This window comes from Eschrichtius robustus, chromosome 6, assembly GCF_028021215.1.
Source record: "Eschrichtius robustus isolate mEscRob2 chromosome 6, mEscRob2.pri, whole genome shotgun sequence".
In the NCBI taxonomy this organism is placed as follows: Eukaryota; Metazoa; Chordata; class Mammalia; order Artiodactyla; family Eschrichtiidae; genus Eschrichtius; species Eschrichtius robustus.
Genome location: NC_090829.1, coordinates 58838366 through 58859860, shown reverse-complemented (window position 1 = coordinate 58859860; position 21495 = coordinate 58838366). Strand labels below are relative to the sequence as shown.

The 21495-nt window shown below is 35.4% G+C and overlaps 2 protein-coding genes across 4 annotated transcripts in view; one reads left to right on the top strand and one right to left on the bottom strand.

Annotated features, from left to right (window-relative positions):
- Positions 1 to 8679, top strand: part of GNB4 (G protein subunit beta 4) — a 68232-nt gene extending 59553 nt beyond the window's left edge. For both annotated transcript variants that reach the window (XM_068546282.1, XM_068546281.1), the window contains exons 9-10: positions 194 to 410; positions 4222 to 8679. In XM_068546282.1, coding sequence (XP_068402383.1) covers positions 194 to 410; positions 4222 to 4328 — 324 coding nt within the window. In that variant the 3' untranslated portion in view covers positions 4329 to 8679. The remainder of the gene's footprint in view (positions 1 to 193; positions 411 to 4221) is intronic.
- A 369-nt stretch (positions 8680 to 9048) lies between these two features.
- MFN1 (mitofusin 1) overlaps positions 9049 to 21495 on the bottom strand; it is a 34470-nt gene continuing 22023 nt past the window's right edge. For both annotated transcript variants that reach the window (XM_068546279.1, XM_068546280.1), the window contains 8 exons: positions 20365 to 20491; positions 20087 to 20191; positions 19688 to 19790; positions 19321 to 19550; positions 16904 to 17056; positions 15558 to 15754; positions 13103 to 13237; positions 9049 to 11255 (listed from right to left, as the gene is read on the bottom strand). In XM_068546279.1, the coding sequence (XP_068402380.1) occupies positions 11174 to 11255; positions 13103 to 13237; positions 15558 to 15754; positions 16904 to 17056; positions 19321 to 19550; positions 19688 to 19790; positions 20087 to 20191; positions 20365 to 20491 (1132 nt within the window). In that variant the 3' untranslated portion in view covers positions 9049 to 11173. The remainder of the gene's footprint in view (positions 11256 to 13102; positions 13238 to 15557; positions 15755 to 16903; positions 17057 to 19320; positions 19551 to 19687; positions 19791 to 20086; positions 20192 to 20364; positions 20492 to 21495) is intronic.

Sequence of the window (21495 nt, the reverse complement as noted above, 5' to 3'; positions counted from 1 at the left end):
TAACCAACACACTAAATTCTGAAACTAAGACTCAAGTGTTTAAGAATCTTTAGTGCCTAACATCATTCACCTGGTACGAAGCCAAGTTGGAATTTGAATCTAGGTCTGTCTTACCCCAGAGTCTATTATTACACTGCCTCACATAATTTTTGTGTACTTCTACGGAATAAATGTTTGTTGCTTTTCTTTCTAGTTTTTCCCAAATGGATATGCCTTTGCCACTGGCTCTGATGATGCTACTTGCCGGCTCTTTGACCTTCGTGCAGACCAAGAGTTATTATTGTATTCTCATGATAATATCATCTGTGGGATCACTTCCGTAGCCTTCTCAAAAAGTGGGCGTCTCCTGTTGGCTGGGTATGATGACTTCAATTGTAACGTATGGGACACACTAAAAGGAGATCGTGCAGGTTAGTGAATAAGTACACATTAGGTTTTGATTTTGTCAGGAAATGTGAAAAGGTTCCCATCGGTTGTTTCTGGGGCCCCCATGGACACCCTGGGGAATGGCAACGTGGCAGTTCTCATTCATGGTCATTGTTGATCTTTGAGTGCAGTTACAGTCCATAAACCATATTTATGTTTCTGTTTTCTGAAGAGTAATATCTGATTCTATATTTTCTTGTTTGGTAAGTTTTGACATAAAGATGAATAGTGAATATAATTTAGTATGGTCTTTTCCAAATTACAGTTCTCTTATAACCTGACAGGAAACATGGATCTTCTTTTTGGCTCAGATCTTGTATGGGACAGGACATGGAACCACTGTCTCCCCTTAACCCCATACTCTGTGTTCTTCCCTGCAGATTCCAGAATATTAGCATCAAGTCCTACTGGGGACTGTCATTAATAACAAATTACAGAGTGACTTAAAATTTTTTTAGCATCAAAATTATACTCAAGGAATCAAATAGGTCTACATGGCTTGTTACCAAAACACAGCAGTCCTCTGACCCCAGCCCATGTTCTCTGCTCCCAGTGGTAGCTACTTTTAAGTATTTACTTTTATATCTTTAAAGAACATCCTGTATTGATTTTTTTTTTTTTTTTTTTTTACTTTTAAGCATTATCTGTTGAGGGTTTGGTTTCAACATCCCTCCTCCCACCACAGCTTCCATCTTCCAGTTTTTCCCATGTAGTGAATTTTGTTTAGAACATCAGTCAGTGTTTATTACACAATTATGAATTTTTAAACAGTACTTACTGCCAAGCAGTGAGGTATATGCTGTGACTTCTTTTGCTGTGCTGCTTTTGAATATTCTCTAGGGTCAAATTAATTTTTTGGCTTACATTCTTAGTTTTGATGTACTTCTCACTAATTAATCTTCAAACTTTTTGCAAGTTTTGATATGTTTGGGAGTAGATCCATTTTCATCCCTCATTCTGGGCATTCAGTGGACCTTTTCAACCTGGAAACGTATACCCTGTAGTACTTGGAAGTTTAGGAGGCTTATTTAATTGGTTGGACTTTTTTCTCCATTATCATTCTGTTTATAGAACTCCCATTATTCTTTTATATATATATATATATATAACTTTATTTATTTGTTTGTTTATTTATGGCTGCACTGGGTCTTCGTTACTGCACACAGGCTTTCTCTAGTTGTGGCGAGCGGGGGCTACTCTTCGTTGCGGTGTGCAGGCTTCTTATTGTGGTGTCTTCTCTTGTTGTGGAGCACAGGCTCTAGGCATGCGGGCTTCAGTAGTTGCAGCACGCAGGCTCAGTTGTTGTGGCTCACAGGCTCTAGAGTGCAGGCTCAGTAGTTGTGGCCCAAGGGCTTAGTTGCTCCGCAGCATGTGGGATCTTCCCGGACCAGGACTCGAACCCCTGTCCCCTGCATTGGCAGGCGGATTCTTAACCACTGCGCCACCAGGGAAGCCCAGAACTCCCCTTATTCTGATGTTGGACTTCTTGGACTTTCTTATTAGTTTCTCTCATATTTTCCATCTGTCTTTTTTTGCTCCATGTTCTGGGAGAAATCCTTGCCTTTTCTTTCCATGAACCTTCTGTTAAGCTTTGGTTTTCCATTTTTGCTACCATCTTTTTGAGAGTTTTTTTTTCAGGGCCCCCATTCTTTTTTTCATGAATAAAAGTCTTTTGTTTTTCTGGGGCCATTAATGAAAGCCTTTTTTGAAGTTTTCTTCTGTAAGCATAATCTTTTGTTTTCCAAGTTGCCTTTTTTCCCCCTTCTTTCTTATTTTTTCAGTCTCCTATCTATTATATTTCCTTAAAACTCTGATGATTCTTAGCCTCTTATTTATCCTTAAGAGTGAGGCACTAAAACTGTTTGAAAGCCCTCTGCCCATGGTTGGGGTGTACTGACTGTAGGCCTCACTGAACAGTGAATCTGGCCGGGCTTTCATTGGGGAACCTCTGATATATCTTATGGCCTTTTCTCCCTTGGGCCAGCTGTCTTCTCTGAGGTGGATTGTTCCACTTTTCTACCTGAAGTATATAAGCTGACTGACAGTTTGGGGGCTGATTTCCGGGAAAAAGCTGGGGTGCAAGACAATTAGCAAGTAAACTCACTTATTCCCCATTTTCAGCAGTTTCACCAATCTCAACTGTGCCTATTTTCTTCTAGTTAAGAGACCCTCTTTTACTCTTTCTGGCAAATAAGTCTCTAGTCTTATGTTCTAGTGCAGGATGATAAATCATCTGACTCTGCAGAGTGAAGGAAGAGACCTGGGGAGTCTGATTCCTGGACACTTTCTAATGCAGCCTCAGTTTACCCCATCTTTGCCCATGTCCAGTTCCAGAGATACCTGGTTCCACTAGTATCTGACTCTTTTGGAGGTTCTGCAGTTTGCTTTTGTTTCTTGGCTTATCAGACCATTTGCTTTGAACTTAGCATTTTGGGGTCCACTAACACACTTACCATCATACATCTCACAAAATTTTGTTGCCACTGCTTGCTCTCATATCCTTGCTGTCCTTGTGGGTTTATGTCCTTGCCCTTTTAAACACCTATACAGTTGTTGAGGTTTCTGAGGGAGTGGAGGCAATGTCAACATTACCAGGAATAATTTTCTACAACCTCTCTTGAGACTGCAGAAAAGTTCACGGGTTAGCATTTTGCAAGTAAATTTTTGGAGATACTCTCTTGTCCAAAGCCAATTACTTTTTTGAGGTATTAGGTGTTTTGCTTGGATCGAATCAATTAATATCCATAACAAAATAAAAACATGTTTGTTTTCCATATTTTTTTAAACATATGCTTGAGTTTTAGTTTTGCTTTGCTTACAGCTGTTTGGTTTCAAGTTGACTCAACTGGATACTTTGACCTTAAAATTGAAATGTGACTCATGAATTGCTAATTCATTCTTCTTTCCAATGTGACTTGGAGTATTTAGTCACAATGGTCATTTTTTGTTATTTCAACCCATAATGGTAAATTTGCCCGTTGCCAAACATTGCCATACTGAAGGTACTGCACAGAATATTAACGAGTTAGACAAGATGAACTTCTGTTCCTGAGATTGGGTGAAAATCATATGCTTAATTACATATGGAGATAATGAAAACTCAAACAGTATATTAAAGAAAAAATTCTTTTTGAGAATTTGATATATTCTAATTTTTCTTTTAAATCTTTACTTTTCTCATTTTCCTCCCAAATATTTGGGAATATTTAATTTTATTCTTTGTAGTGGTCAGAAGATCAAATAGGTTAAATATACAAAAGAAAACTAAGACTAGATGAGTTTGATGGTTTCAGAAAGTTATGACCAAAAACATTCCAGGGTTTGGTGGTTAAAGGAATAAAGTAAATAAATTATGTTGTTATTTTTGGAAGTGGTAGTTTAAGTCAGCTTCATTCTCATGTTTTTGTTGTTCTGGTGGTAAAAGTTCATTGAACTTCATTTAAAATTTTGTTTTTGTTGAAAATAGCATAGCTTATTGGCAAAATTTAGAAGTGTCGTGAACTTATTAGAGATGTAAAATAAAAGTCTACATGTCGAACAGATGATTTTGAACATAAGCATAATTATAAAATAATTTTTCAAAAATGAAAAACACAATTTGATGCACATGTCAGAAGTTCACGTAATACAAAGAATTTTATTTTACCTACATGCCCAGCTTACCCCTGGCACTCAGTCTCTCAACTCAGGGGAACCTGTTAGCTTTTAAGTACCCTCCCAGATCTTTTATGCATACACTTGTTTAATTCTAAAACTTGCCCATTGCTAACTTTTTACTGAACTTTTGTTTTTCAGGTGTTCTTGCTGGTCATGACAACCGTGTCAGCTGTTTAGGTGTAACTGATGATGGCATGGCTGTGGCAACAGGGTCTTGGGACAGTTTTCTTAGAATCTGGAATTAACAGCACAAATTTTCTGTTCTCCACTGATACCTGGAGAAATCCGTACTACAGCCTATAGCTGTGAAAAAGAATTTACCTTATATTTGCAGGTGAAGATTTTTCTATTAAGATTATTATACACAAAAAGAAGCTTTCAGTAAACTACAAAACAAAAAAAGGTGAAAACAAGGTAAAGGTGCTTGCTGAGATCAGGACCAGTGTATTAATTTGAGGAGTTGAGCTAATTTAACCTTGATGAATTTTTGCTTGTACTGTCTATAATTTTTTTCTTTGTGTAGAACAGAATGTACACATTATAGCAGCCTATCATGTTTGAGAGTATGTGTTTGCATTTTTTAAGAACTACATTTTTAACCTTGTATACCTTAAAAAGTGTCATAGTTTTGAGTTTTGTAGTGGAGGAACCAGGCACAGTAATAGATGGAAGTGATACCATTGATGTGTGTACTGATGTTTGAAGCAAGTCTCCTTGTATTCTGACCATTTTGATCTGAAAGAGATACTGGTTGCTTACTGTTTAAGAATGCTGACAGGCCTAGGTACCACTGAAGGGAGTCCTTGTGAATATCATTAGTTTCTGCTATATCCTCTGCCATCTTATCAATTTAAATTCGTGCTCATGTTTAGTCTTTTGAAGGGGACATAATCTGATGGCCAGGGAATAGAGATCTCACTCTGAAATTTTAGACATACATAAGAAACTCATATTACATTAATTGGTAGATAGCAGTAATCACATGAGAATGGTTCTTGTTATTTTAAAAAGCTGGTTATGATCAAATGACACTTAGGTAGCATTCGAAATAGCTGGGCTTTCCTATTGATTTCATATTCTAGAACTGAGTTTGTAAGGTGCACTCATTTCAGAAGATGAACATTTGGACTGTCCTTGCATCTGAAGGATTTTTCCCAGTGTTCTCCATCAATGTGTATCTAGGTAGGAAAAATAATGTGATGGCATTACGTTTTTGAAAGAAGTATAAAATCTAACCAGTCACCAGGTCTAGTTATAACTAGTTATAATCATTAAGAAGGTTGCTTTATGAATTTATGTTCACATAATATAAAATCTGAATTGATGTTAACTCTCTGTGCCTTCAAAAATTTAAAAAGCAGACATTCAAGCTTTTTGATCTTCTATAATATTTCCTCCCATTAGCACAAAATATTGGTTTCTAAGTGGTTTTGCTTCAAAGGATACCAAGATCAAAGTGACCCCCACTTTAAAGCCAAAAGAAGATTCTAAGAGCAGTTCTTGAAGGGGTCAGAGGGAAATACTAAGCAATTCCTCTGCTTGTCAGTGATATAATAATGTGTGCATTACTAGAACGGGCCCCCTTGAACTTAAACAGAGATCCTTGCCCCTTAGATTTCTCTCTTAAAAATAATCTAAATGATTGACAGTAGAAGATTGTTAGTCTTCTTTGATGGTAAAGTCGTGGGGTTTTTCTGATGTAGGAGTGCATTGTGTTTTGTAACTTTAAGTAAACTGTGTCAGTAACTGTTGAGATAGGTCTGTTAACTTTTGATCACCTGTAACCCTAACCTAAATACTCCCAAATTTTACTTGTAAATTTTCATTTTTATATTGTGGATGTGCTAGTAAGTGCATCAACCATAATGAAATCAGTAACTGTTTTAAGATACTAAAAAGAATAAAATGGAAAGAGGAAGATTAAGATATAGGACCAAAAAAACAGACTGTTGTAGATGGCAGGCATGAATGTATATTTATATACACATTCAAGATTTCTATGAACTTTAGCTGTTAATGTTTGTGGACCATTTGTATCACTTCATAAAGAGCAGCTCTTTGAGATAAGGCAAGAATACTTCAAACAGACATATTCATTTCCAAAAATAGAGAGGGGTGAGGGTTTACCATGTAGTTCAGCAATTTATTCCAAAATCCTCTTCAAGAAAGCACTTCTACCATGTGCAAAATAGCCTTATATATATAAAAAGAGAGTATCTCCTCTACTTTGGAAGTGGTTCTAGTAACAAGATACTTTAGTCAGAGGCACACAGACTATAAGAAGTCTGTGGTCTTCAAAATATTAATAAAGATGATTTAATGTTATTAAAGTTTTTGTAGATAGTTAAAAAGCAATTCCCGTAATTAAATATGTACTAGGCAACTGAAAACTAACAACTACTACGGCTGTTATGACCGTATTATACATATGACCGAATGGTGACCTCATTACATTAACTTACTATTTAAACCTTTGTTTAGTGATATGGGTTCCAGTTGCTCAATACTTGTTTACTTGCAGTTTGAGTTCATGTGCTCGTCTAATTCTTTTGTGCATAAGAACTTCCTAAAGTCAGTATAATTTGTAGAAGCACAGTACAGTTTGAATCTCAGTTTTTCAAAACTTAAAAAAAAAATATGGCCAAAAGTAGTTTTAAGGAATTTTATCAATGTTGCAGTTCTGGTGCCTGATTTTTTTTCTTTTTACCTGAGAAACATTTAAACGTCATGCGCCTCAGTTAGGTTTATTTGTAGAGTCTTTAATCACTTCATAAAGAACAGTTTTTTTTAAGATGTGGCAAGAATATTTTAAAGGCACATATTCTTTTCTAAAGCAAAGTGGAGTGATTGATTGCCATGTGTTTCAGCAACTCATCCCATAAACCTGCTAAAGAAAGCACTCTGTGCTCTCAGCCAAGACCATCACCTCCACTTTGATGGACAGGCCTCATTTTGGGCAGCTGTGCTATCAGAGATTTAGACTAAATATCCAAGATCCCTCCCTAGCTCAGATTTTTATAGTTGTGAGTCTGCAGTTACAACAGCATATTGAATTCCATCTTCAGAGAGGCAAAGATTTAGGCTTAGTATTTCATGAGATACTTAAGTATCAAGAGATACTTAATTCTTCAAGAGAGCCTAGTAAGCAATCTCCTTATTTTAATTTAGACTCAGTTGAACTGATGAACACTGCATGATGATAGTAAACTAGTTTCCTAGACATAACGGAGGTAGGTGCTTCTGGAATGTGTTAAGTGATTTTAAAGTTAACATATTGAAAGAGAAATGGATCTTGGCTTCTCCAGGTGACAAAGTGAAATTTTTATTGTTGCTAAAAAAAAAATACTGTGCCAATATTATATAACTAACCTTCTCCAACACTTTTGATGTCTTAGATTTAGTAATATTATTAAGACTTTTAAAAATGAAGACATTCAGGGAAATTTATGCTTGATCATTGGTGAATTGTCTCAGTTTAAAGTGTAACAGTTGAATACTTGTGGCTTACCTGTTGATGTGTTTAAACGTTAATGGAAAGTGATTAAACAATCTCCCAAATGGACCTATGATTTTAGTAATAAAGATGTTCTTTTTCTAAAATCTTCACGGTGTGAGTCAGACTTAAAAACATTTTTAAATTAAGTACTATGTTCAGTTTCTAATCTCCCTTTTGCCACTGCGGAAAGCAAACTTTTAAAGTGTTTCTTACCTCCTGTTAGGATTTTTAAAACACCCACCAGTCAGACTATCTTGTGAGAAATGGTAGCACAGTGAATAAAATTGGTATTTTAAATTAGGTTAAGTAGAATGTGAAGTACCCTTCATATTTACTAGTTTTTCTCCCATTGTTCTTTGTAAGTTGCCTTAAATTCAGTGCTATATTTAAAAGTATTGGTTATAATAGGTACTCAGTAAAGTGGTCTGTAGTTGAATGTCTAAGCTAGCATTGTTTTAAAAAGTAATTTATTAATCAGAATGATGGTACACCTTGTGTTTAGCAAATTTGTTTGCATGTTGATAAAATTTCCTAAGTCTTTTTTCTTAAATCCAATTGATCCTACAAAATAGTTGATTAATGCAGCATATGAAAAAGCTGGTTATATGTTTCAACTGGTGTTAAATGTGCCTGACAAAATCTTACATCATACAGTATTTTTTAATTAATAGAACTTCAGTGATGATATACTTGGTAGATATTTCAAGCCTTTTCTGTGTCTTACACAATGGTGCTCTATCCTATTGTTTTCTCTTTTCAAAGAAGCATCTGAACACTTGCATTTGCATATTCTTATCCAAAGGCATTCACGTCTAAGTGGGTTTTTTAAGTTGATTAAAATGTTTTTCTTCACCTAGAATGGTTTCTACAACAGCTGTGGCCAACTGAATCTGAATGTCAGTAGTTTGTGGGAAAGGTGAATGTATTAGATTAAAGCTCTTAGAAAAAAGCTTTAAACCACACAACTATGGACTTGTATCATGATTTAACAGTATTCTTGAATCTTTCTTGCAGTAATTTGTTCCTTTAGTTGTACAGTAGCTCTGTGAAATAATGTTGCTGTGAATTGATACTGTAATCAATAAAGTGCTTTTAACAGATTTCATGTAGCATGTTTTTAGAATTACTTGTAAGTCCCAGAACTAAACTCCAAGCCCAATAGTTCATGTTCAGTTCTAATTCCTTTATCTAAACATTGGTAATTATTTTCTTCATGAAAAATGAATGGGCTGCTGGAAGCAAGGAAGAGATTGGCGTGCCACTGACCTATTCTGTAGTACTGTGAATGTTTGTTAGCCTACTGTTAAAAGGCCACAGATTTTCATCAAAAAGCGAAATTGTCATTTTTTTCCCTTAAAGCTCCCTTAGGAAAAAGATGAGCCAGTCTCCCCAAGAGAGCCATAAAAATCATTAAAAGATTAAAACTCACTAAATGCCAGTATAAATGCTACATTTATCAATCAACTATCAATCAGGCAAACAAATTTTATTTTCACCTTGCATACTTCTTATAAAAAATCTAGTTTTAAAAAGTTGAAGGTTACACAAAGTTTATAAATAATCCTGCAAACATACATAGTAGACAGTCAAGTAAATGTGCAATAACTTTGAACGACAACAGCTACAATTCTTTATAATTCATGGGCTTGGTCATAGGTGCACTTATTATCCCTAAGCATAAAGGCTGGGCTTCATTATTTTAGTGTCCCATTTCCAACACTCATATTTTCAAGCTTGATCAGGCGGAACTGGATTCAAACTAGTGATGAAAAACTTAGTATAAACTTACTTACTATACGAGAACCACCATTCTGTAGTTCCCAAACTTCAGCATGCATCAGATCACCTTGAAGGCTTGTTAGACCAGAGACTACTGGTCCCCAAACCTACTATTTGATTCAGTAGGTCTAGGATGAGACCCAAGAATGTAATTCTTACAACTTCCCTAGTGCTACTGTTAGGGACTAAACTGTGAGGAGCACTGTACTATACTAATGAGGTGATACCAAACCACTATGCTATTGCAAAAGTTCAAGTACTTGCGTATAAAGATTAAGGCCAAAAAAAAAAAAAAAAAAAAATAAGATGATTAAGGCCTTGAAATTGTAAACTTAATTAGCAGTACCCAGTCTTAGACATGTTTTTCATGTTGCAATTGTTAACCTAATCCCACTTCTTGGTGGCTTGTATCATTTTTTGGTTATAAAGCAATAATATTAGCCATAAATGAATATTTATTTGGATTTGAATATTGCATTCTAATATCTGATTCGCATAAAAAATATTTTTGAAAGGCTTCTATGGCCTAAATAATGTTATTTTCTCCTTAAAATATCCTGGAAAACAGTGTTGCACCTGTTGTGAAAAGACTGAATAGCATCCCGGAGCCTTAAAGGCACAGAAAAAGAAGTACTGAGTATTAAAAGAAAAAAGCATGAAATGTTATCCCTCCCATGGAAAAGCAGCATAAACTATACTGGCCAAATGTGCTGTGTCTTCTGGGATTGTGCCTTTCTAACAAGCGTCTAGGTGATGCTGATTTGGTGGTTCTCAAAACTACGTTTTGTGTAGTAGCAAAGCCTTAGAATGTCAGTTTTTTAATGTTTCCATATAAGTTTTCTATTAGTTTTTAACACAGAAACAAACAATACTTGAACTCATAAACATTTCATTAAGGTAAAAAACGTAATAATTTTTAACCGTGACCTGTCAAATTCATACAATTAAATAAATGTTTAAAAGCCACCCCGGGGGACAACCCAGCAGTATCCTTGGCAAATAAAGAACAGCATTTGTACATGACTGTAGCCACCCAAAATTCAGATCTCCCATATCTCTGGCTATTTTTATCACTTCAAACTTAACTCTTAAAACTGAGATAGAAAGCTTTCCTTACTGGAATCAGAGTTGAGGCTGGAAGTGTTTCTTGAGAAACATGAGAAAACTATTTAGACCCAAATACCTTTATAAGGACTCTATAATAACAAACCTATATACTGTTTTACATCAATTTTAATGGGAATAAAAGAGGGAGTAAAAACAGCATTATTTATTAGTGGTTTACATACCTGCCAGGATGGCAAAAGTGATTGTAACCTGCATAAATAATACACTCAAGAACATTCCACACTCCTTTGTGGTTAGAGCAATGCAGTTTTATAAAACAAAAATGTGACTATGCCCATTGAAATAGGCATCAAAAATTCGTTTTGAGAAAGAAGATGAAAGGAGCATTCTCTAACTCCTGGATGCCAGGAAGCAGAGTTTTTCAGAATCAAAAACAAAGAGAGCCCTAATTAAGAGCAAGGCCCCACCCCTCAGGGGTCAGAGAGTTGGTTCTTTTGCTTTAAACTAATTCATCATTTTCACATATCAAAGGATTTTTCTTTACCCAAAACTAAAACTAAAGAGACATCACAACACTTTGCAAAAATGCACACACCCTGAGATAGATCAATACCAGGATCTACTCAAGGATTTGCTATTTAGGTATAGTTCGTATAATTCATATTTAAAGTCACTTCATAAAAATAACTGCCCCAATCTTCCAAGTTCCATCTTCTCCTATCATGATCACCAAAGCAATCTCTATTGTTAAGATTCTTCTTCATTGCTTGAATGTAGAAACTGCTTAGTAAAATTCTCCAGCTCATTTTCAAGTTGAACAGCTTTATTTCTAATTTAAAAAAATGAATAAAACACCAATCTAATTATCATAAAGGTCAATGAGAAAAAATGCATCCCATGCAAATCTTAAAAAAAAATCACTAGCCAGCTGTTGCTACATTTGTCTGAACTCAGATCATCAACTCTTTCTAAAGCATTTATTATACGTGCTACTGTAACTTTGCAATAAACACAGAATCCAATGGCCAGAAGAAAGGTATACTGAGATAAAATCTTTAATAAGAATGAAAAGCCTAAGAGACAGTGGAGTCATATCACCTTACATGGGAGTTACATCCTAAGTCACATAAAGACATAATTGTTCTTGAATTCCTGTTAAGCATAAAGCGTAGAATAAGTGGTTTTATGTATTCACAAAGTAGCTGGCAGATGTCAAAGGACCATAGTTACCAAAAATATTTTTTTTTAATATTAAAATTGTACTTGATGCAGCCAAATGCCCATAACAAGAGGGAAAACAATGTAAATTGACAGGGGAATGCAGGTTTGTATCTCCCATTCTCATACTCTGCCAGGGCACACACACATACTTAAACGAGTTTCTCTCTTTTCTTCTTGGTCCTGTTTTGTTTGTTGCTAAGTGCATATGGTCAAGGTCGTTAAGTTAAATGTTCATGTGAACTCCACTGTATATTTCTTCAGGTAACGCTCCTGAAGCATTAGTTAAGTTAAATTATATCTGAATGGCTAAGCCTAATTTAGTAACAAGGGAGATTCCAAATATTATGTTAATAATATTCTAAACTTTCCAATTAGAAGAATTAGCAGATCAAAAATATTGATACTTATTCAAGTCAGTCCTGCCAAAATCTGAAAGCTACATAAGTACCAATAATCTATTTTATCAGTTACGGCTTTTTACTATAGCAAGATGAAAAAATATTTAAAAACCTACCTAGGTTAAAAAAAAAATTTCTATTGGATATAGTTTCACCAAATTTGAAAGGCTGTACTTGGGATGATCTAACTTAAAATAGGAGCAATGGAATATGTGAAATTCATTTGGGTGTGTTTGTGTGTGTGAAGTGATGCTGGGGTTTAAGTGATAGGCAGTCACCTTTTTCAGAGACCCTGAAACGGAGATGCAATGAGAATGTGACTGCTTAATCTTAATCTTTTCAGATTAAGGTACCAGGGATGGACACTATCACAGGTGTTTTAAGTATAATGTCCCAAAATCCACGTCATAAGGACAGCCTCTCCAATTTGCAGACGTTGCAAACTGTTTTTATACAGGCAACTGTATGTAGCATGTGCCCTGGTAAGTAGCAGCAGGAAGTAAATGATGCTTAATGATTCTACCAGACTTGTAGGTGAGTCAGCTAATGGGTAATAAAGCTGAAAGTTAAGAACTGCCAAGAAGCATAGATCTCGTGGTGACACTTCTGGTCTTGACCCCCAAAGCACAATTTATTTAGACTCCAAAGAATCCATGGCAAATCATATTAAACCAGAATTCCAAATTATATTAGGATATCTTGTTTACTTCTGTTGCTTCAAATTTAAGTATACCTAACAGTCCCCAATGAGAAGAAAAGCTATGGGTCTTGGATATGTAGGACTGAAAATTCATACTTTTAATTACAAAACTTCTGCTCTGAAAAAGGACTAGTATAGCTTAACATAGAGCTATAAGCTTAGATCTAAAAATTTCCTTTAAATTCAGATTTTTTTGTTGTTGTTCAAATTAGCTTTCACTGAAATTGCAAAATTACAATTAAGCCAATGCAGAAAGCCAAAAATTTTAACATAAATTTGCTAGTGATTTTACATAATTATATTTTGGTAATGAAACCAATAAATGTTCATATTATTGAGGAAAAAAGGTTCAAATACCTTAAGCGCTTTGAATTGTTCTGTATTTTCTCCAGTTGATCTATCTCTTTGGATAATCTGGCAATTTCCTCTTCTAGATGTCTTTGTGTAATATCAACTTGTTGGCACAGGCGAGCAAAAGTGGTTGCCATTTCCCTTCAAATAAAAAATAATTTTATCAGCAGTCATGAATGTCTTTTAAAATGAATAAGCTTTAATTTAAAGCTTATATAAAAAACAGATCACAAGTTTAAAAAATTCCCAAAAATGTAAGGTATCAAAGAACACGGCTAAGACTGGTATGAGGGAGGGTATGGCACTTATAAGCTTAATATGACTGTGGGCTTAATTTCATCTGGCCTCAAGACAAATGCTCAGTGGGTAATAATATTACTCTGCCATATTGCTGTGAATATGAATAAGCTATAAAAAGGCAAAGGATGGGTATATTTCTTCAGAAGCATAATAAGCCTTACTCTTGTCCCCTGCCTATAAAAATAAATTACTGAGAACAGGAAAGAAAATTTCATGAACTTCTGTGACAGTCAAAAATACTTTAAACTATAGCAACATTTAACCACATTTCTAGAACAAAACGGCTGTATTTGTGTGCTAGTTAATATGTTAACTTCGGCAAATATTATATTTATATTTTTGCAACTGGGAGCATGCCTAGTAGGTGTGTACCGCTGGAATCTGATGAACTGACTTGTTTTTCTCTGCAACTATTCTCCTGCGCATCTTCATCTTTCCCAGGGTCCTTTCCCCCTCCATTCTCTCCCTATCTGACCAAATACCAATATTAGACAAATGAAGCATCTTTTTATTTTAATATTTTATTACATTAATATTTAGCTAGTATTATTTTAACTGGAGTAATTATTTGAGGTTGCCTCCATTAGAGTGTAAAGTCCTCTAAGGAATAATATAAGTCATCTTTAACTTAATTTCCCATAAGTTCTAGCGTAGTTATTGTCACACGGTAGGCAATTAATAAATGTTTGATGATGAAATGAATAGTAAGCTTCATTAATTCTGTTTTTATGAATGTGAACCTCAGCTGATTTTGTTTGGAGGTCCAGGTTATCCTCATTAAAGAAAAGATCTTAATATAAATAAATCAAAATTAAACACGGTTATGTAAAATAGGAGCTCAAGAAATATTTGGTAAATGAGTGAACTAATTCAGTGTCTCAATTCTGTGCCCTCATTGTTTCCATTCCCTACAGCTCTAACAAGGCTAGTACAGGCTCTGATCTTGTGTCTGAAACAGTTTAATCTCCCTGCAATTCTTGTCTCCTGAGTCTAAACCACTTTACACACCACACCACTGCAAAGTTATCTGTTCTAGAGCTAAATGTTAATGATATCACTCCCAGGGTTCCTAATTATCCAAACCTCAGTCCTAGTGTTAGGCTTATACTTGAATGGACCCCTTCTTATGTACACATCTGCCACACTGAAATTATCTCATGTTTCTGAACACATTCCTTTTCCCCCAACATTCTTGCCTTTGGTTTGAGCTGTTTTCTCTTGTCTCGCTCTTTCTATTCTGATGTTCAAGTCTCATCAGGCTACCTCTCCTCTAGGAAACCTTTGCTGATCCACTGTCCTTCATGATTTAAGATTCTAGGGACTTCCCTGGTGGCAGAGTGGTTAAGAATCCGCCTGCCAATGCAGGGGGCACGCGTTCGAGCCCTGGTTCGGGAAGATCCCACGTGTCGCGGAGCAACTAAGCCCATGTGCCGCAACTACTGAGCCTGCGCTCTAGAGCCTGCGAGCCACAGCTACTGAAGCCTGCGCGCTTAGAGAAGCCACCACAGTGAGAAGCCCACGCACCACAACAAAGGGTAGCCCCCCCGCTCGCCGCAACTAGAGAAAGCCCACGCACAGCAACGAAGACCCAATGCAGCCAATAAATAAATAAATACATAAATACTCAATGTGATTTTAAAAAAAAAGATTCTAGAGCCTCACATTATGAAGCTCTCGTTACTTTTCACTTTTCACCTTTTATTATAATTATGTACATGTTGTTTCTTCTATTAAATTGCAATCATCTTTAGCTCAGAAAACTTTCTAATTCAGCTCTCAGGAGCACTCTAATACAGAATATTATGCATTGATTTGACTGGAGTTCTATATATCTTCACTAAATCAATGAAACAAATATTTAAGATACGTAAACTCGGTGGACCCAGGTATTTATTATTATAATAAAATTCTCTTGAGTTTTAAAAAATCATGCCTTTAAACCTACAAATCTGGGCTATAATAGTAAAAATAAATTACGTTTACCACCATGCATTTTGAGCCCACTTGTTTGGTATCATTCTGTTTTCCACTTTGGTGGCAATTATAAAATGTGTTCATGTTGTGATAATTCTTCGAGCTGTACTCTTATTTATGCATTTCTGCATGTATGTCCTACTTCAGTAAAGCTTTAAAACAAAAACAGATGAATCTTTCAACTTACTGTTGTACTTGATGGCTGCAGTTGGCGCTCGTGAAGCTAACAATCAGTTGCAGTTTTTCAGTTGCATAATTCACAAATTGCTGTTTAAAGGCTCTCTCCTTGGCACGGGTGGTCCAAGTCAGCCTTTCATAAAGATACAAAGCTCCGTACATACTTAATGAAACAGATATGAGTTTCCAGCCTACAGTTTTCCAAATCTGTAAGATAAATTCACAGCTTACTTTGAGAAAGAAAAATACCACTAGGGAGATTGTACTAAAAGGCATTTTAGAAAACTCATTGGCTCCCTACAGATCTTTGAGTCAGATCCGTTTTTAAAAAATGTATATTCCTTCTCTATGAGAAAATATGAAATTACCAGAAATCAAGCCGAAAAAAGGAGCAGCACATAAATACCAGGCACGAACTTTTATAACCTGCCAGGCATTTGGCAAGTTGATTCAATGTATCTCAAAAAGGGATGTTAAGTTTTTTAGGTCAAAGGTTTAAAAAACCAAAATGAACTATATATAAAATAGTTAACTGGGAGTTCCCTGGCGGTCCAGTGGTTAAGACTGCATGCTTCCACTGCAGGGGGCACAGGTTCGATCCCTGGTTGGGGAACTAAGATCCCACATGCTGCGTGGTGTGGCCAAAAAAAAAAAGAAGGAAAAAAAAAAGATAACCAACAAGGACCTACTGTATAGCACAGAAAACTATACTCAATATTTTGTAATAACCTATAAGGGGAAAGAATCTGAAAAAGAATAGAGAGATATATATTTGCATAACTGAATCATTTGCTGTACACCTGAAACACAACATTGTAAATCAACTATACGTCAATAAAAATAAAACAAAAAACCAAAATAAACCTATGCTGTTAATGATATGAAAAAAACTTTTAGCATATAAGAACTACTACAAAAAATAATATTTAATACTTTAAGGCAGATCCCTTTGGTATTTGGAGAAGGCTAGATAAGGGACCTGGATCATTCCTGTTACTCCAATGCACAAATATTGTTTCTTCGTGTGCTATGATGTAAAAGTAGGAAGTACTGTTTATGTTGTGGTAATCATTTCACAATACATATATTAAATCATGTCATACACCTAAAGCTAATACTATTTTATATGTCAATTATATTTCAATTAAAAATTTTTTTAAATATTTATTTTTAAGATTAGACTTGTGAAACCCAATTCACTAATTTTAACTTACAACTTTTCATGTCATCTTATAGATCCTGGAAACTGAAGTAAATATATCTTTCTTTTCCTTATCTAGCAGGTAGCTTTGCAATAATTTCAATTTCAATTACACTAAAAAATACTGTTTCAAAAAAAAAGGTACTATTTCTTACCACTCCTCCAACAACAATGATGCCCATAGAAGTTCGAGACGTAAGAGAAGCTAATGCTGTTATTAAGGTAACCATGAGTTCTTCCTGTGACGCATTATCTGGTGTTGCTGGATTGGTAGGAGCAGTGGGAGTAGAAGCTAAAGATCTGGGAAGCTAATAAGGTTGCGGGGTGGGGGGAAAGGATTAATTCAATTAAACCACTACAAATGGAATAGTTACATTTACAAAATTTGACTGTATTCTTTTAAAAATTACAGTAGTCAAGCTACAAAAAGAATGACTCCAATTAATGAGTTTACCATAAATACATGAAGAAAATAAAAATGGTCTGAAAATTATCTCCTGTGACATGAACCAATGATATCATGAAGAATGAATCTTCGTAACGTACAATGAGTCTACCTAAAACAACAGGCCTTCAACTCTCAAGTGAAATTAAAACTGTATATTAAAAAAAATTTTGGGGGGCTTCCCTGGTGGCACAGTGGTTGAGAATCTGCCTGCCAATGCAGGGGACACGGGTTCGAGCCCTGGTCTGAGAAGATCCCACATGCAGCGGAGCAAATGGGCCCATGAGCCACAATTACTGAGCCTGCGCTCCGCAACAAGAGAGGCCGCAATAGTCAGAGGCCTGCGCACTGCGATGAAGAGTCACCCCCACTTGCCACAACTACAGAAAGCCCTCGCACAGAAACGAAGATCCAACACAGCCATAAATAAATAAATAAATAAATAAATAAAATTACGTTTTTTAAAAAAATTTTTTTACACCAAAAACACAATCCTTTAAAAAAACCTGGACTTCAAATTTAAAACCCTGGGAATTCCCTGGCGGTCCAGTGGTTAGGACTATACGCTTTCACTGCCGAGGGCCCGGTTTCAATCTCTGGTTGGGGAACTAAGATCCCACAAGCTGCGTGGCCAAAAAAAATAAATAAAAATAAAAAATAAAAAAATAATAAAAGCAAAATTAGAATCTTTTACACTTCAAAATACACCATAAGAAAATTAAAAGACAAGCTACAGACTAGAAAAACATACGTATTTGGAAATCATGTATCTGATAAAGACTTGTATCTGGAATATATATAAAGAACTCCCACAAGTCGATAAGAAGCCAAATAACCTAATTTAAAAATGGACAAATGATTTGAAAAGACATGTTACAAAATAAGATACATGAATAAGCACATGAAAAGATGTTCAAAATCATCAGTCATTAAGGAAATACAAATCAAAACTACAATGAGGTACAACTTCACATCTGCCATAATAAAAAAGATGATAACAAGTCTTGATGAGCATGTGGAGAAAGAGAACCTTAATACATTGCTGGTGGGAATGTAAAATGGTGCAGCTGCTTTGGAAAACAGTTTGGCAGTTCCTCAGAAAGTTAAACATGGAGTTACCATGTGGTCCAGCAATTTCACTCCTAGACATACACTCAAGAGGAATGAAAACAGATGTCCACATAAAAACAGTCTATGTGTATTTAAAACATCATTATTCATAATAGCCAAAAACTACAAACAACTCAAATGCCCATCAGTTGGTGAATGGATAAATAAAATGTGTGATATCCATAATGGGATATTATTCATCCAAAAAAAGAAATGGAGTATTGATACATGCTACAACATTCATATACCATGATGACAAACCTTGAGAACATTACGCTAAGTGAAAGTAGCCAGTCACAAAAGGCCACATTTTGTGTGATTCCATTGATATGAAATGTCCAGAAGGGTAAAAATGACAGCTAGAGAAACCTGACTAGCAGTAGGGCTGGAGGTGGAAATGACAACTGACTGCAAATGGGCACAAGGGTAGCCTTTGGGGTGACAGACATGTTCTAAAACTGGATTGTGGCGATGGTTTTACAACTCTGTAAGTTTTCTGAAAAATTATTGAATTGAGGGACTTCGCTGGTGGTGTAGTGGTTAAGAATCCGCCTGCTAATGCAGGGGACACAGGTTCGAGCCCTGGTCCGGGAAGATCCCACGTGCTGCGGAGCAGCTAAGCTCATGCACCACAACTACTGAGCCTGCGCCCTAGAGCCCACGAGCCACAACTACTGAGCCTGCATGCCACAACTACTGAAGCCCGCGTGCCTAGGGCCCATGCTCTGCAACAAGAGAAGCCACCGCAATGAGAAGCCCACGCACCGCAACGAAGAGCAGCCCCCGCTCGCTGCAACTAGAGAAAGCCCACGCGCAGCAATGAAGACCCAACGCAGCCAAAAAAATTAATTAATTAATTAAAAAAATTATTGAATTGATAAATTCAAAAAAGTTTTTAAAAAGAGACTCTAAACTGGTAGAATCAGATACATACCTGTATAGTACAGCAATAACCACCTAATAAAAAGCCTACTCAAAAAAAAAAAAAAAAAAAAAAAAAAATATATATATATATACCTGAAAGATAGGGTCTGATAATCCTAGAAGCACCCGCTGAGCATTTGTAGGACCCAAGAAACGATGGACAAGGGAGCACCAGCCCAAGGAAAAATGAAATACAATATCCTCTTGAAAATCTGAACATAACTTGTGGCAATTTAGGTCATAGCTGAGATCAAATTTCTTGCAAGGAATCAGTGTATGTAGTTTATTCTGTATACCAGCTGGAAGTAATGGCTTCAAATTTTCTAGAAAGAACCGAATTATGATATTTTAGTTAACAACAGTAAATAATATTTTATAAAATATCTAAAGGATTTTATAATAAATCTTTTAACAACGACATAAAGAAAAAACTACACACGAACTTGCAGACAAATATTACCAATAATTTCTTGCTGGGATTGAAGCATTGAAGCATTGACTTCATTAGTGCACCGATCAGCCAAATTTCTTCCCATTCCATCTTCTATGTGCTTATTTAACTCCTGTTAACAATGGTAAATGTCCACATTATTTTTTCTCTAGAATATATGCAGATTTTATTAAAATGTCAAAAAAGTAGTAAACACTAAAATGATCGTATTCTTTTCTAAGATGATAATTCTTCTGTGTACTTTACAGTTTAGATTTATTACAAGAGTGCACAGGAGATGTAATAGTTTAATCATGTACCGATTGCCATGAAGACACTAAAATGGCCAAACCACTAAAGAGTGGAATAAGAGTCAGAATAAGATAAGGAAACTGTATCTGAATAACACTTAACTACAATTTAACTTACATTTTTATATACTTTCAATACACTTGGAGTAGGATGAAACTCAGAGCAAAATTCATCAACCAAAACAGAGAGTCGACAAATTTCATCTGTCATTGCACATGAAACCTAAAAATATTAAAAAATCAGAATTAAAATATTTAAACACGATTACCAACTACTCAAAAAAATTAAATTGAAAAAAACTTAAATATTCCTTTAAGGTAACAGATAACATTTTTAGCATTATCAAAAGTATTTCCATTCCCAGATATTATAATCACAAAGCTAATGTTACCCACCTTATTTGCAACCTCCTCTGTAACCTCCCTGATTTTTTTCTTAACATCCAGTGTTAAAAGGTTCATCTGGTTTCGGATAAAGTCCAGTCTATCAATTTGGTCTTCCCTCTCTTCTATTGAATAAACCCTATTATAGTATGAAAAGTAATTAACATTCAGGGTATATTAAAGTCCCGAAGAAATTAAGTACAAACACTCACTTATATATTGAACCATCTGTTAGCATGATAGAAGAAAAAAAAATCTTGTATTTCAACATCTAAAAGGATTCAAATAATATTTCACTTATAAAATGTTTTACAGATGATTGGATATAAACTGTCTCTCTGCTCATGTGGTACCTGAATCCCACAAAAGATTAATAAGGATGCTAAATCTCCACCCATTTCATAGATATGAACAGTCAAAACAGAACTAACTCAATATTAAGTCTACGTAATAAACAGGGGCCAGTAAACAGCACTCTGCAAGCCCAATCCAGCCATCCGCTAGTTTCTGTTAAAGTTTTCTTGGAATAGAGCCACAAGCATTCATGAACCTATTGTGTATATGGCTGCTTTTGCTCTAAAACTGCAGAATTGAGTAGTTGCCAAAGAGACAGTATGGCCTACAAAGCCTAGAATATTTACTATCTGCTAAAATTTGTCAACCCCTGGATGATATAGCAAAACAAAAGCCTGAGATCCTTTTAAGATCATCTTTCCCAAGACATCTGTTCCCAACGCACGATTATACAAACCACCCTCAAATCACATCTTTTTTGTGCTACGTTTACTTCAATGTCCTGTATTTTTATAAAAATTAAGGTCAATCCAGTGGACGAATACTTACTTACTTTGGCTACCATAATAAAGCAACTGAGCTCACTATACAGAAACAGTGTGCACAGGGCCAGAGATCAGAATCTGGGTTCTGATCCTTGAGTTTTATATGCTGCAAATTCTCTAATGTTGTACATGATGCATTCCTGCAAAAGTGTCAAAATTAGGCAACAGACCTAGATATGAGTGGAGTTTTGTTCTCAGCAAGATCAAATACATTTAAAATCCCCAATTTTATATCTTGGATTTAATCTTAGATGCTTTATATCTTTCCATTGATTGGCTTAAGCCCACTTAAAGGTCCAATTGA